The sequence below is a fragment of the Xenopus laevis genome, chromosome 2L (assembly GCF_017654675.1).
Source record: "Xenopus laevis strain J_2021 chromosome 2L, Xenopus_laevis_v10.1, whole genome shotgun sequence".
Lineage (NCBI taxonomy): Eukaryota > Metazoa > Chordata > Amphibia > Anura > Pipidae > Xenopus > Xenopus laevis.
Window position 1 is genome coordinate 163,251,052 of NC_054373.1, and position 17,563 is coordinate 163,268,614.

The 17,563-nt window shown below is 38.1% G+C and overlaps 1 protein-coding gene across 1 annotated transcript in view; it reads right to left on the reverse strand.

Moving 5' to 3' along the window:
* LOC108708695 (WD repeat-containing protein 64) overlaps positions 1-17,563 on the reverse strand; it is a 77,847-nt gene that overhangs the window by 29,389 nt on the left and 30,895 nt on the right. Inside the window, exons 9-15 of the mRNA XM_018247693.2 lie at positions 10,289-10,334; positions 9,714-9,760; positions 9,434-9,554; positions 7,474-7,543; positions 5,673-5,916; positions 5,293-5,398; positions 1,004-1,155 (exon numbers count right to left, since the gene is read on the reverse strand). Of these exons, the coding sequence (XP_018103182.1) occupies positions 1,004-1,155; positions 5,293-5,398; positions 5,673-5,916; positions 7,474-7,543; positions 9,434-9,554; positions 9,714-9,760; positions 10,289-10,334 (786 nt within the window). The remainder of the gene's footprint in view (positions 1-1,003; positions 1,156-5,292; positions 5,399-5,672; positions 5,917-7,473; positions 7,544-9,433; positions 9,555-9,713; positions 9,761-10,288; positions 10,335-17,563) is intronic.

Below are 17,563 nucleotides of genomic sequence, written 5' to 3' on the forward strand. Positions count from 1 at the left end.
ATCCTGTACAGGTATAGGATCCCTTATCCTGAAACCTGATATCCAGAAAGCTCCGAATAGACTCCATTTTATCCAAATAATCCAAACTTCTAAAAATTATTTCCTTTTTCTCTGTAATAATAAAACAGTAGCTTGTACTTGATCCCAACTAAGATATAATTAATCCTTATTGGAAGCAAAACCAGCCTATTGGGTTTATTTAATGTTTAAATGAATTTCTAGTAGACTTGAGGCATGAAGACCCAAATTACGGAAAGATCCGTTATCCGGAGAACCCCAAGTCCCAAACATTCTGGATAACAGGTTGCATACGTGTATTATGGAGTAAGGGGTTTGCTTAACTCATTCAATGTAATATCTTCTAGCCCTAACCTAAGTCAGCCAAACAAATTTTTCATTTGAGCCCCAATACAAACAGGTACAGGTATGTGACCTATTATCCAGAATACTTGGGACTTGGGGTATTCCGGATAACAGATTATAAAATGTAATTTGGATCTTCATACCTTAAGTCTACTAGAAAAATGTAAACATTAAATAAACCCAATAGTCTTGGTTTGCTTCCAATAAGGATTAATTATATCTCAGTTCAAGTACAAGGTACTGTTTTATTATTACAGAGAATAAGGAAATCAGTTTGGATTATTTGGATAAAATGGAGTCTATGGGAATGGGAGATAGCCACCCCGTAATTCTGAGCTTTTTGGATAATGATTTTCCAGATAACGGATCCCATACCTGTACCAGGAAAAAGTGGAAAAGACACGGCCCCATCACCCAAGGAGACAATCATTCAGCTTTAAAATTAAATCCACCCTATAGTTTTATTTCAAAACAAGCAGTCCTAAAGCTTTGATTTGAGACAAACAAAGGAATTATGGGAAGGAAGCGAAGGACCGCCTCTTAAATTACCGTTTATATGCAATAACTTCCCTCTGCTTTGTGTGTATAAATAAAGAGGGTCTCTCCTCAACCAAAATTGAGAAATAGAAATGACTCTTACTTTAGCTTGATCTGAAGAAGTGCTATGGCATCAGTGGTGACACAAAGAGCTCTGATGCTGGGGATATACAGACACGCAGTCAGCTCTCCACGGATTCCACTGGATTTGGAACAGGTAGAAAATATGCAGGTTTGACTCTGTATATCCCAAATCTAAACAGAATTGAATATGCGTAAGGACACAAGGAATACTGAAACATTGGCATAATAAATAATCTTTACTCCTTTCACCATACTTTAAAGCCCTGTGAGTGCCTTGCTTAATATGACATTCTATATTGCTCCACTAAGCAGGCGTAACTATTTTTTGCTATATGTATATATATATATATATATACACACACACAAATCCACTGGGAGCCGGCTCACGATAAAGCTTATAAATTTGCCTGGGTGCACGATCAAAAACCTCTCAAAACACTTGCAAAGAAGATCAGTAGTGATGGGCGAATTTATTCGGCAGGCCGAATTTGCGTGATTCGCCGCCAGCGAATACATTTGCGAAACGCCCGGCAAAATTTGCTGGTGAAAATTCGAAAAAATTGTCGCCCGCGTCGGAAAAAACGGACGCCGGTGTCAAAAATGGACGTGCGTCAAGAACGAGACACCGGCGCCGTTTTGCGAATTTCACTGGAAATTCACGAATTTTCCAGTGAATCGAAACCATCACTAAAGATCAGCACTTCACAGGTCTTAAAAAATAAACTTCATTTATTTAGCAACAGATTGACGTTTCGGCTGACTCCTCAGCCTTTCTCAACTAAGCTAAACTAAATGAAGTTTATTTTTTAAGACCTGTGAAGTGCTGATCTTCTTTGCAAGTATATATATATATATATATATATATATATATATATATATATATATATATATATATATATATAATTTAACAAATAATGCCGTGCTCACAGGTCTCAGCAACGAAACAAAAATGCTTTTATTGGCTTCCAGGGTTCCCTAAGCATTTTGCATTGTTTTGTGCCTACACACAACTGATCATGAATCACATGCTAACTTGCCCATAATTAAAGTCAGCAGTCTGACTGTGTTGGTAAATTTTGTACAAATTTCAGGCCATGCTATTTTGTGAGCGCCTGCAATAGACAGACCCTAGTGTTTGCTGAAATGAAAATCTGGCATATTTATAGGGCTATGTACTGATTTCCGGCATAGGTGAACCCCAGTGAAAAATGCAGGTGTTTTGTACAACAGCTTCTTAAAATTATTGTTTTCTAGATTTTCCCATTGACTTGAATGGATTGTGCCAAGTTGGTGGAAGTCATGCTCAGTTTGCCTTTAAGCTAATGCATGCTGTGTACTGTGGGGAAACATGATGGCAACTCCTGATATAAAAAGCTAATTTATGATAGATTATTGATGGGATATCACTAATGCGTTTCAATGTATTATTTGTAGGGACTTTGTTGAGGAAATGCAACAGTAATTCTGTGCCTCCTCGCCTCCCACCCTCAGGAAATAGACGAATTAATCATCTAAAGGTGTCAAAATGCTGCAGTGCTGATCTCTTTGAAAGAAACAAAAACACCATTGTCCTTGTGATGTAACTTATAGGACATTACAGGGTCAGACTGGGATGCCAGGGGCCCACCAGAAAACCTTAGGCTGAGGACCCACTTTTCAAACTATTATACCGTCTCTCCTCTCCTCGCTCAACTTCTTTTTTCTCCTACGCTCTACATATTATACTCAATTCTTCCATTATTAAGCCTCTTTGTTCCCATAAATAAATAGAGAATGACCATGAAATAGGCCAAATTGTTAGAAGCAAGAGGGCATTGAATTGAACACAGTACTTGTATCTAATTACGCTCATTTATAAGAGGGCCCTAAACCATTTTTCCATTTGCGTCTACTTTTGCAAACACACCAATTTTACCAGTGCAGTGCAACAGTACATTATATTGTCGTTCCTTTAAAACATTTTAATTTTTTTGGCGTTACTGTTCCTTTAACACTCCCCATGACTTTTGGTGCCCAGTTTTCGACAACTGGGATTGCATGCAATTACAACATGAGAGCCCATCTTCTATTGCATCCACCTCTTACAAACAGTCATATGAAAAGTTTGGGAACCCCTCTTAATTCTTTGGAGTTTTGTTTATCATTGGCTGAGCTCTCAGAGTAGCAACTTCCTTTTAATATATAACATGCCTTATGGAAACAGTAGTATTTCAGTAGTGACATAAAGTTTATTGGAGTAACAGAAAATATGCATTGTAACAAAATTAGACAGGTGCATAAATTTGGGCACCCCAACAGAGATATTACATCAATACTTAGTTGAGCCTCCTTTTGCAAATGTAACAGCCTCTAGACTCCTCCTATAGCCTTTGATGAGTGTCTGGATTCTGGATGGCGGCATTTAACCATTCAACCATACAAAATCTCTCCAGTTCAGTTAAATTTGATGGCTGCCGAGCATGGACAGTCTGCTTCAAATCATCCCATAGATTTTCCATCATATTCAAGTCGGGGGACTGTGACGGCCATTCCAGAATATTGTACTTCTCCCTCTGCATAAATGTCTTTGTAGATTTCCAAGTGTGTTTAGGGTCATTGTCTTGTTGGAATATTCAATCACTGCGTAACTTCAACTTTGTGACTGATGCTTGAACATTATCCTGAAGAATTTGTTGATATTGGGTTGAATTCGTCTTGTCTTCATGAGCTTTTGCATACAACAAGCAACTCTGTTTGTGGCGTGAGATGATCTTTGTGCAAATTGCGCTGAATTGTAGAACGATGTACAGATACACCATCTGCAGCAAGATCTTGCAGGTCTTTGGAGGTGATCTTTGGGTTGTCTGTAACCATTCTCACAATCCTCCGCATATGCCGCTCCTGTATTTCTCTTGGCCTGCCAGACCTGGGTTTTATAGCAACTGTGCCTGTGGCCTTCCATTTCCTTATTACATTCCTTACAGATGAAACTGGCAGTTCAAGTTTGAGGCTTAATGAGCTAATCCAACCAATTTGGTGTTGCCAGTAATCAGTATTGAGCAGTTACATGCATATAAATTAGCAAAATTACAAGGGTACCCAAATTTTTGCACAGCCAGTTTTTCACATTTGATTTAATTCCATACAACTGAATACTGCTTGACTAAAAATCTATGTACAGAAAACACCCCAGTACTCAGATGTTCCTGGGAAATGAAAGACACACCACTGTTATCTTTTTTGTGGAGTAAATTATTATGGAGTAAATTATTATGCAGATTTTTTTTCACATGACTGTAGCAGGTACATGTTGGGCAAAAGCATATGCAGATCCCTATTAAAAATCATTTTTGTAACTACTGACTCAAAGGTACTCTGGATTCTCCTTTTTGTATGCAGTTCACTATCTGGCACAAAGAGTTGCATCTCTGGAATCCACCACAAAATGCTGCCCCAGATTACATTTATGATGGAATTCTGTACATAATATTGTTGTGCACCCCTTTTGAAATTTTTTTTTTTTTAGAGAAAATGTTGAGGTTTCATGTTGTACAAGAGAATATTTTTGTTTTTTGTTGAATGGAAGCTAAGCAGAAATAAAAAGAAGATGAACCGGCACTACGGACTCCATGCAAGCAGGACAAGCCCTTTGTGTTTATTCAAAGTAACGTTTCGGGGGGGTGCCCCTTCATCTGACAAAGGGGCACGCCCCCGAAACGGTACTTTGAATAAACAAGCTTGTCCCGCTTGCATGGAGTCCGTAGTGCCGGTTCATCTTTTTATTACTAATAATTGAGGGTGCCAATCTGTGAGACTGCGCACCGGACCTACTCGTGTTCGAGAGATCAGGGTGTGCTGGTGGTCTGCTAAGCAGAAATCCCATAATAATGTTACAATGCAATAGTAAAATACAGGGTGCTCTCGAAAGGCTACACCTCTTTCTGTATAAATGTCTGCTTTACTAAAGGAACCATCAAATTAGATGACTATAATAGGCTCTTCCTGCTACATTAGAAATGATCTCAGGCTGGGAGCTTGGCCTAATGCCTACTGATATTACATAGAAAGCAGGAGAGAGTGGGAGCATGCTGAGCGCTCAGATCTTTGGCACAGAGAGGCAAATTATATTTGGCAGCTCTATAAGGTTGCTGTCTGAGCCATTAGCTTCCCCAGAATTATTTCCTATGTAAGTACATAGTTTAAATGCAAGATAATTGCAGGGAAATGGTTTTAAAAGATAAGGACAAAAAATAATAGAAAGAAAAGAAAGAAAGGTTGATTATTGTAGTAAGGAAACAAGCCATATAGCAATAAGTGCCATTTTCTTACCTTTATGGTATTATCTGTGGCAATAGAAAATATTTTGTTCTCATCTGAAGAAATATCCAATGAAAAGATGGGGGCAGTGTGGCCTCTGAGCATACCTGTCACTCGCCTGCAATATAAACACAACACCTCATTGTAGTTTGAAAATTGACACAAATTTGTAAGGAGGATATTGCAGAGCAAATCAATGGCTGGTTAGTCCGGAAAAGAGAAAAGAAGCAGAAGAAAGTAAAATGATTAACAGAGATTAAAAAATAAATTATAGTGGAAGAATGTTTATTCTCAAAAGCCTCTGGGTTTCTTCCCCAGAGTAACTCCTCCCAAAAGCCGTTTTTTGACTGTACCGAACTGACCAGATTAATAAAATAAGGTAATAATATTACGCAGGTACGTAAACATTCCACATCCGAATGATCCGGTCCATTCCTCCGGTCACAACAAGACTATTCTTCTTGCAAAAGGCAAATGTTTTCACTCCTTTGTAGACATGGAACGCAGTCTGATCTCCAGCAGCCCTTTTATGTGGGGGCCCCAGAGTGGCCGGTCCTTTTTTCCACTTTGTGTCCTTCATGTGATCCTTGATGTCTTTCATTTGCTGCTCCACATTTGTTGTCCCAGTAGTGCAACCTATATGAATTGAAGAGCAATTATTAGGGTGTTTATTAGGGTGCCTTTGCTAGGGTATCCTGCATATCTGAGAGTTACGCTCATTATATATATATATATATATATATATATATATATATATATATATATATATATATATATATATATATATATATATATATATATATATATATATATATATATATATATAAACACTTCCATAAATAAGTATATTTTGTACATCATGTTTATTTTGCTGTTGTACTTTAGCAGTTGGTGCTGATGACTTCTAAACTGGGAACCTTGTCATGTCCTTGTTACTTATAGGTTGGTTTAAACCAACCACCCACATCACAGATAAAATAAATGACGTAGCGTGTAGCTGATTTTAGATGAGCGTATAGCTAACCTAGTGATTAAATTGGTGGTTCACCTTTACGTTAACCTTTAGTATATTATAGAATGGCCAATTCTAACTTTTCAATTGGTCTTCATTATTTATTTTTCATAGATTTTTTAAATTATTTGCCCTGACTCTTATATTATTAATTTTATTTAATTTTATTAATTATTTGCTTCTGACTCTTTCCAGCTTTCAAATGCAGGTCACTGACCCCATCTAAAAATCGAATGTTCTGTAAGGCTACAAATGTATTGTTATTGTTACTTGTTATTACTCATCTTTCTATTCAGGCCTCTCCTATTCATATTCCAGTCTCTTATTCAAATCAATGCATGGTTGCTAGGGGACTTTGCACTATAGCAATCCGATTGCTGAAATTGCAAACTGGAGAGCTGCTGAATAAAAATCCAAATAATTTAAAAACCCCAAATAATAAAAACAAAACAATGAGCAAATATAAATTGTCTTGGAATATCTCTTTCATACCTAAAATTATCTCAAAAGTGAACAACCTTTTAAGGAAGATTTACTAATTGTATTAAGGACTCATAATGATATTCCACGTATTTAGGCAATGCACAATATTTTAATCAAAAAACTATTTAGCGGTCTGTAATATTCAGCCAACTATGCTCTTACACTGTTTTTTACTCAACATGTCGACATACACAAATGTATTTTGAACAAAAAAAAAAGTCACTGTCTTATAGGCAAGGTGGAACTTGGATATGGTGTGGATTTTCTGTACAGGTATGGAATCTGTTATATGGAAACTCATTAACCAGAAAGCTCAGAATAACGGGAAGATTGTCTCCCATATCCAAATAATTCACATTTTTAAAAATGATTTCCTTTTTCTGTGTAATAATAAAACAGTACCTTGTACTTGATCCCAACTAAGATATAATTAATCATTATTGGAAGCAAAACCAGCCTATTGGGTTTATTTAATGTTTACATGATTTTCTAGTAGACTTAAGGTATGAAGATCCAAATTACGGAAAGACCTGTGATCCGGAAAACCCCAGGTCCCGAGCATTCTGGAAAACAGATCCCATATTTTTACGTTTTTGCAGTTTGCATGTTAGTAAGTGAGACCCAATAGGCCTTGGTGTTTCAAAGCAATGACAATACAGGCAACGTCAATGACAATCTCGACATCTTGAAAAACCTACCGATTACCAAAGCAGTAGCTTCGTCATTGGAGGCAGATATGATAGCTTTTATTGAGTCATAGTATTTCATCTGAGAAGAAAAAGAAATTCCGCATTTAGCCACCGGTGAATAAATTTGCAAATTTGCCGCGAAAATTCACTGCATCGAAAAAACTTAAACGATTAACGGACGCCCATTGATTTTAATGGGCGTCCATTGTTGCCCGCGTCAAGATTCTAGTTTTGCAAATTTTTCGCCCGTTTCGTGAATTTCACAGGAAATTCGCAAATTTTATGGCGAAGCGAAACCGGAGAAATTCGACCCATCACTGCGTACAATATCTTCCGCTGTCTGTCCTACCCCTATCCTGCTCCATTTGTGCAATAGTTGGGGGTGAATATTTGTTTCTTTCTTTTTGAACATAAGAAACAGTTCTAACAAACGGAGATGCCCACAAGCTTCCTCACTGAACGCTGCCTTTCTTTGGGTATATAAAATGTATATAGTAGATCATTGAATGTAGTTGAGTAATAGAAGAAACAAGACCTTTTTATATTAGGCAAGACCAAAGTGATTGTGGTTCAATCGTGCTTATTCACAGTTCATATGGCTGTAAATTCCAGGTGTCTGTGAGTAAATGATAAATTTCAATAGAAGAATAAAACAGCTCCAAAGCAGTATTACAAAACTGCAAGTGTTATTTTATTAGCAGTGTGGGTGCACTACAGGGCAGAGTTATCAAAGATAAAGGTGAATTTTCGAATTAAAAAAAATTTTGAGCTATTTTCTTTGCACTTCGACTAGGGAATAGTCGAAAAAATTTGAATATCAAAATTTATCATGTACTGTCTCTTTAAAAATTTGACAGACCATTCACCATCTAAAACCTGCCGAATTGCTGTTTTAGCCTATGGGGGACCTCCTAGAACCTATTTGGGGTCAATTGATAGACTTCGATTCGAATTTGGCCGAATAAGGACCTATTTGATCAAAAACTGACCTATTCGGCCAAAAAAAACTTCGACTTAATTTCGATTGGTCTTTTTGGAATTCGAATTTCAAAGTTTTTCAAATTCGAAATTCGACCCTTGATAAATATGCCCCTACATGTTTCAGGCCCAGCCCTTTCTCAAGTGTACAGGGTGCAAGGCATTATGAGATTAAATGCCTTCATCCAGAACCAGGAACCTCCCCCGTTCACTTCTTTAAGTGACAGTTATATCATTGGCAAGTGAATAAGTATGTATAATTTTGTATCAAGAAATCCAATAAATAAAAAACTACATTTTGGGGCAGTTTTACTTAGGGTCAAATATCGACGGTTAATTAACCCTCGATATTCGACTGCTGAATGTAAATCCTTCGACTTCGAATATCGAAGTCGAAGAATTTAGCGCTATTCCTACGATCGAACGATCGAAGGAATAATCGTTTGATCGAACGATTAAATCCTTCAGAACGAACGATTCGAAGGATTTTAATCCATTGATCGAACAATTTTCCTTCAATCAGGAAATTGTTAGGAAGCCTTTGGGGACCTCCCCATAGGCTAACATTGGCCTCATTAGGTTTTAGGTGGCGAACTAGGGGGTCGAAGTATTTTTTAAAAAGACAGTACTTCGACTATTGAATGGTCGAATAGTTGAACGATTTTTACTTCGAATCGTTCGATTAGAAGTCGAAGTCGTAGTCGAAGGTCGAAGTAGCCTATTCGATGGTCGAAGTAGCCATATTCGACCATTCGAAATTCGAAGTATTTTTTCCTCTATTCCTTCACTCGAGCTAAGTAAATGGGCCCCCTAGTCTCCCAAGCTAAATCATCTTCAGCGCAGGCAACAAGAGATCCAGAAATACCTTTGTGTAATAAACACTTTAGACAGGCCACGTTAACAAACCTCAATATATCATTTACTCAAAAGCAGCTTTTGTAAAGTCACGTGTATGGTTTCAGTTTGATAAGACAAATGAAACTCTACCTACCTGTGTAACCCAATCACCATGGACTTTCCAAGAGATGAAAGATACATGGGGAGAAAGAACAGCATTGTCAATACCAATTGTAGGCACAAGATTATCAGGTCTGGGCATCTTCTTCCACATCCTGAAAAGATAAAGATGTACATCAGACTTGAATTTCCACTTACGCACTGAGATTATATTTATTTCTATACATATATTTCACAACAGACTTCTGTTTGAGCTATTAGATGTCCCCAACTGGGACATGATCTATAGCAAGTTCTTTAGAGTTTATTCCTACCTCAAGGTCTGTCCCACAGATGTTAAAAGAAGAATATTCACACATCCCTGTAGATAATAAAACACGGATGAAACCTAAATTAACTCACGATCAGTTCACAAAGTTATTTACTTTTAGAATTGAGAAGAAAACAACGTTGGATTTCCCCTCAAGCAGCAGGTGGGTTGATGAATTAAAAAAACAACACTATTAAACAATAGTAATTCATCACTTTTAAAACATTATACAGGTATGGGATTAATTATCTGGAAACCCATTATTCAGAAAGATCTGAATTACAGAAAGGACATTTCCCATAGACTCCATTTTATCCAAATAATCCATTTTTTTTTAAAAATTTCTCTGTAATAAAAACAGTACCTTGCACTTGATCCCATCTAAGATATTATTAATCCTTATTAGTGGGATAATCCCAATCCCATTGGGTTTATTTAATGTCTAAATTATTTTAAGCAGACTTAAGGTATGGAGATCCAAATTATGGAAAGATCCATTTTCAGGAAAACTCCAGGTCCGGAGCATTCTGGATAACAAGTCCCATACCTGTACCAATAATTCCTTTAGATTTACTGCACCTGGTCATCGCCATACAGAATCATACACTCATCAGTATCGGTTGCACTAAAAAGGAAATAATAAAGGTTATAATTGCAATAATTAACATTGTCATACATACATGCATGTAAACAGATACCCTTTCCTTTGGGTCTTTGGTATTAAAGACTGAACCCAGTACCAATCCCCTTTCTACAAAGTCTTTAAAGCCCCAGCAGAAAATCATAAGTGAGCATTTCTGAACAATGAGCATTTTCTGAACATCAGTAGGGTCAAAGCGAATATTATAAATGTCAATGCATTCAATCGTTTTGTACTCCATCAAGCTGGAAAATTTGCCCAGAGTTCATGTTTAAGTCTGAGCACATTTTACCTAAGTGACCCCTGTAAATTTAGAGGCCTGGGCACATGAGAAACAAAAAGTAAGAAATTGTCTGTGTACCATTTATTAACATTCCGCCAGACTTTAAATGCATATCATTTTGATGAAAGGAGTGTGCCACAGAGTTTTATGTAAAGTTTACAAAATCTAATCTAATTTAAAGGCCACAGACAGTGCTGGGCCAAGCCGACCGGGCGCCCTAGGCGACCCGGCTGGCCACCGCGCTCCCCACAAATTTGCAGAATGCCGGAGGGGAGGGTGTTAGAAGAGTGCCGGAGGGGATGGAGGCAGGGAGGCAGGGGAAAACGATTGAGGAGAGAGTAAAGAGGCGGGGAGGAGTGCTGGAGGGGTGGGAGGCAGGGAGAGCAGCGAACATGGACTAGGGGTAGGCAAAAGTCAGGTGCCTGTCCAGCGCCCCTCTTTAGTTGCGCCCTAGGCAGGTGCCTCTTCTGCTACCCCTAGTTCTGGCCCCGACCACAGAGGCCAAGTAACTAGTATCCAACAGTGGGCTAAATCAGGGATGGATTAATGTACAAGCTATTCTAGGCTATAGACTAGGGGCCCACTGTGATCTAGCTTTTTATAAATTATTATTTCTATTTCTAGTTATTTTCTATTTGCACTTCTAGCTCCGGTTGGGCACACCTGCCGGGAGAAGAAGACAGGCAAGGCACATGCAAGTACCCTGATCCAGTGACATCACTGATGTGTGCCGAACCCAACTCGGTGTAGAGAGCTCGGGTACACATGTGTCTGGATCTGCATGCATCTGGACCCAACCATAGTCTAGATGGGGGGCTGGGTGAACAGGGCCACTATCTGAAATCACGGGGCCCTGTACAACAACATTATCAGCCCCCCAGGAGCCTAGTGGTTAAAAACCAAAACAGGCATTGGACAGAGACCTATTTCCAACATACATTCATTATAAAAATTGTAACCCCATGCATTGAATTCTCCCTTCACTCCACTAGGTCTGATCACTGACCACACAAATCTCTATATGGCGTTGACTGCACTTCTTAAAAACCATCAGTGCTGTTCCAAGTTCTGGATGGCAGGAAAGCTGCGTGCAGAGTTGTATCTGTCTAGATAGATAGAATGAAACAACCCTGTGTGCTGCTGTCCTGCTGTCCAGAATGCACCGGGTTCAGGAGACAGACCTGTATAAGTACATGTGTGTGTGTGAATATACAGTATGTATTTATATACAGAAGGGATCCCCAACGTTTGAAACCATGAGCAAGATTCAGAAGAAAAGGGAGTTGGAGAGCAACACAAGCATGAAAAATGTTCTTGGGGTGCCAAATAAGTGCTTTGATTGGCAATTTGGTAGCCCCTATGTGGATTGTCAACCTACATTGAGACTCTGTTTGGCAGTACATCTGGTTTTTATACAACCAAAACTTGTCTCCAAGCCTGGAATTCAAAAATAAGCTCCTGCTTTCAAACCACTGGGAGTAACATCCAGGGGGTTGGAGAGCAACACGTTGTTCATGAGCTACTGGTTGAGGATCATTGATATACAGTGTGTATATATATATATATATATATATATATATATATATATATATATATATATATATATATATATATATATATATATACATACACATAAATTTAAAAAGAGATAGGTGCTCAGTAATATTGGTCAGTGATAATGAAAGATACACTAGATGGGTGAATTAGATACACAGGTATCTTTTCTGTTTTTAACGTAGACCAACAATGTTACTGGTGGGCCAGGTGACACTTGGGGGCCCATTTTTTTTAAACTACAATATTTTATGGTCAAGGTTTTTTGGGGGAAAATAAAATCTCAAATTTTTTTTTTTTTGTTTTAAAAAGTTTTATTGGGTTTTACAAAAGCAAGCAAGATATAACATTGGTCCATTGAAGGACTATAACACAATCTTATACAGCTTAGGGAGTTAGGTGTCCTAGAAGAATTTGATGATGGAGAATACACCTAAGCTGATATTAGAGCTAAGTAAAAAAAAAAAAAGAAAAAAAAAAAAACAACAAAAGTAAAACAAAACATATTAACGTAATAATGCTCAGCTAATTTTGAAAGTAGAATAAGAAAGATATTAAGGAAATGCCGGAACATGTAAGTGACTACAAACACATCACAAATGAAAATAAATATTTTGAAATGAGATACAAACTACAATTATAAATGCAGCAGTCCAAGTGAACGGAGTTTGATTGAAGAGTCAAAAAAGTCCCAATATAATGACCAATTGTTAATAAAATTCTGCTTAAGGTGAGGATCAGCCGTCTTAATCCTTATCGCTTCTTGCCAGCATAAGTGATTTAAGAGGGACAAGATATCCTTTATTGAAGGTGTAGATACAGACAACCAATTTAAGAATAACAATTTCTTTGTAGCTGCTGTCAACAATGTAATAACGTTATTAAGATTATTGAATAAAGATTTTGGGTGTGGCTTCAAAGAGGAAACAGGGTAATTCAGGTGTAGTAATGCCCAAACTGGAGTTAGTTTGATATGGAGGTTAAGTTTGTGACTCAGAAATTTTTCCAGGGCAAGCCAGACTTTATGGATTTCAGGGCAGCTCCACAAGTAGTGAAACAAGTCAACATTTATTTGAGTACATTTAGGACAAAAGGATTGGGAGCTTGAACCTGAAAACTTTTTGAACAATTTCCCATAGCCCAAATGGACCATTTTAAAATGTTGAACTCTCCAATTTTCAGATGCAAAGTTCAAGTTATACTTTTGAATGGATTGAGAAAGTTGGTTTGGTGATATTTCTGTTTGTAAATAACCCGACCATTTATCTACCACTTTAGCAAGAGGGTGATTTTGTTTACCTGATGATGGCCATAGTTTTTGAGAAATAAAATGTATGTTCAAAGGATAGAATTTCTCTATGAATTTATTTATTGAGTCAGCTAGCCAGTGTTTCTGGAAGGCAAGTGACTCTCTATTTGGAAATCCCAGCAAACCACTCTTGATAAACATATATATGAAGTGATCACATGACTTCAGGTTATTTTGACTCTTAAAATCACTCCAACTAATTAGATTGCCATTTGTGGGGTCCACTACATCTTTGATCATAAAAGGTGGATATTTCCTTCTGAATGGGAGGAACCAAGGATATCCCGATCTGGATTTTTTCCAAAGAAGTTCTAAAGGCATAAATGGGGTTTGCATATGATTAAAGCCATGACTTGAGAAGAGAAATTTCCACGTGAATAGCGAGTCTCTAAATAGAGGGTCTTTTTTGAAATCTGAAGGAATCTCATTCCATTTGTAATGAAGAATATTCACTATATTGGAATGATTTTCTTGAGTTATTTCTAATTTAGGGTTTATATATCTATCTCCACCGGACACCCATTCTACTAGATACCTGGTTATAGAAGCTAGATTAAATACCCTGAAGTTCGGAACTCCTAACCCCCCCCAAATCATAGGGGCAACGTAATTTGGAAAGGGAAATTTTAGGTTTCTTATTCCCCCAGATAAAGTTAGTCAGAGAGGAATCAAGCTTTTTGATATCTGAGTGCTTTATTAACAGTGGTAAATGTAATATAAGGTAGATTATCTTGGGAAAAATTAGCATTTTAAAAAATGCTATTTTCCCTTTTAGATTTAGTGGAGCATTTTTCCATTTCTGACAAAGCAGAAACACTTTATTGAATGCTGGGGTAAAATTCAATGCATAAAGTTTTCTCAAGTCCGTTGGGATTTTAAGACCTAAATATGTTATGTATGATTTAGGATGTTTAAGGTTCAAGTTTCTTAAACGAGAGTCAGGTATACATACATTAATATTCATTAACTCGGATTTATTTCCATTTATCTTATAACCCGAAAAAGAGCCAAAATCGTTAAGTAATTTGAAAATCTCTACCAGTGACTCATTAGCATTTTGAGTTAGCAGTAACAGATCATCTGCAAATGCAAGGGTTTTCAAATTAATTTTGTTAATTTTTATACCATGGAATGAGACCAAATTATCCAGGGCTTTAATCAAGGGTTCAAGGCAGATATTAAAGAGTAAAGGAGATAAGGGACACCCTTGTCTAGTTCCTTTAAAGATTTTGAAAGGGGATGATTTCGCTCCTGCAATTGATACTTGGGATTCAGGAGAAGTGTATAGGTATTTGACAAAGCTGGAGAAAGGACCTGTTATTCCAAAGTGCTCAAGGCATTTAAAAAGATGATCCCAGACAACATTGTCAAATGCTTTTTCAGCATCCAGACTTACAATGGTACATGGGATTTTGGATTTTCTGGCAAATGATATTGCTGAAAAAACTGCTCTTATATTCTTTATGCCTGAACGATTTTTTAGGAAGCCATTTTGAGCTTCTGAGATAATTGTAGGTAGGATTAAGGAAAGCCTGTCAGCTAAAACTTTAGAAAGCAGTTTAATATCTTGGTTTATTAATGAGATAGGTCTATAAGAAGAAGGCAAAGAGGGGTCTTTACCTTCCTTTGGGAGGATTATCAGATTTGATCGAGAACTGGTAGGAAGTTTATTACCTGATAAAAGAATTTCGTTAAATAGATTTGTTAGGAATGGAGAGATTTTAGTGTTCAATAGTTTGTAAAAAACTGGAGGAAGTCCATCAGGCCCACCCGATTTCTTCTTTATCAGGTTTTTTATAACGTTTGAGATCTCTTCTATTGATACTGGACTATTCAGGATGGAAAGTTGATCCTGTGAGATCAAAGGAAATTGAATATTTTTAAAGAATCTGGTGCTATTTTCTGTCAAATTTTTTGTGATTTATCATACCCCAAAGCTTATATATTGGGGGGACAGTTACTGAAACTCAAATTAAGTTTTTTATGAACACAGATTTCTCTGTGTTATTCAGCAAGTCAAGGTTGGACTGAACCAATCGTGGTTGGCAGTGGGTGGGGCTAATGTGGTTGGGAGTAGGCTGGGCCTACCAGGGTTGGGAAAGGCTGGGCCAATCAGTGTTGAGCTGGCTGGGCCAATTGGAGTTGGGCTTAGCCAATCGGTGGTGGGGGGGGCAGCCCAGGCCAATCGGGATTAGGGGTGGGCTGGGCCAGTCAGAGTTGAAACAGGTGGTGACTGGGATTAAAGGAACAGTAACATCAAAACAAATAAATGTTTGCTCACTGGGCCCACCTTTGCACCACCAATTCAGGCATCCCTACCAAACCACACTGGCTTCCTGCTGCATCTACAAGGGCCTCCCGGCAGGCCTTGGTGTAGTTACATCCACTGCCCTGCTTGTAGCTCCACCACTTCTCCACCACTCTCTAAACTAAGGTTTGTTGGCCTCAGTGATGCTGTTTCTACATGGATGGAGAGCTAGCTAAGAGATTATATACAGACGTAGCTGTCCATGTGACTCAGGTTTTAATTAGTTTGTCCAAGGGTTCAACATTGGGTCCATTTGGCAGATAAGGTTACTGAGACCCTAACCCTATCCTGGTACTGGTTTGATTTGTTCATTTAGCATGAAGAAGGTGTTTTTCTCACCTGAAGGAGTTGGAGATGGAGCAACCAGAAGTTAGGTAGGTTTTCACTTGGACAAAGGTTGAACTCCAGAGACATGTTCATCTACTATGTAATTAAGTGTTTTCATTTGATGCTGTCCTGCCTACACCAGAGCAAAACTGACGTGTGTGACACTTACAACTACCAGTTGGCTATTAAAAGGTGATGAAGTAGAAGCTGAAAATATGTTGTGCTCTGCTTGTTTAGCTAACCTACTCCATGAACCTACTGTAGTTAATATCATCTGATATCATTCAGGGCAGGATCCAGCAAATGTACCATTAGGGCCCTTTACTATCACAACAATGAAATTGTGAAAGAGGAAGAAACCCTAATCCTGAGAGGCTGAGTTAGGCTTCCTAGGTGCAAATATTTATATTTGAACATATAATAACAAATATTACCAATAATACACAGTTTCTTTTTATAATTTTGTTATATTTTTCGCAACAGATCCACACTTACTAGCACACAATTATTTTGCCGGTGCAAAGCTAGTTGAGAATCTTTTCCTTAACATATGTTTAAGTAAAGAGCTCCTTTGTGCCTTGCCTAGATGTGCCAACAAAGGTGCAGCTCATGCAATGTATAGAGTGCACTAGGGTCGGACTGAATTTATGGGACACAGGGTGAAAACCCAGTGGATCCCAGCCCTTGTGAGCCCTGCAGACCCAGACCCGTATCTGTCTACTACCCACATGGGAACGTGCTACCCTCTGACCCCCTGGTCTCCACCCTCGGCCCGACAACTAAAGGACAGGCAAACTTGAGGGCCCTGGGGGGGGGTTGTGGGCCGGTGGGAGGGCCCCAGGTGTGCCTGTCAAATTCTAAATGAACCCTATAGACATTTTTCTGCTTTTGGGGAAAAAGCTCAAATGCCTCCCAGTTATATCCAGTGGGTGAGGTAGGTACCAAGAATCTGAACATGTGTCTCATAAGACATAATATAAATTACTTCCATTTAAAGGAGACATATAGGATTGGTGAAAAGCCCACCTAATATTGCAGGTAATAAAGAATAAAATATGGTGCTAATATGGTTTAACTTTGGGCTAAAAATGGGTATTATCTTTAGAAATAGCCCCTTTATTGGAGCTCCCTGTAGATCTGCTACAATCCATGTCCGTGTTTCAAATGAGGGGTGGGTGTGTCCTAACAGTCCCTGAGAGAACTAGGGATGCAACGAATCCAGGATTCGGTTCAGGATTCGGCCTTTTTCAGCAGGATTCAGATTCGGCCAAACCAAATCCAAATCTTAATTTGCATATGCAAATTAGGGGCGGGGAGGGAAATCACGTGACTTTTTGTCACAAAACAAGGAAGTAAAAAATGTTTTCCCCTTCCCATCCCTAATTTGCATATGCAAATTAGGATTTGGTTCAGTTCGGCCGATTCTTTCGGTG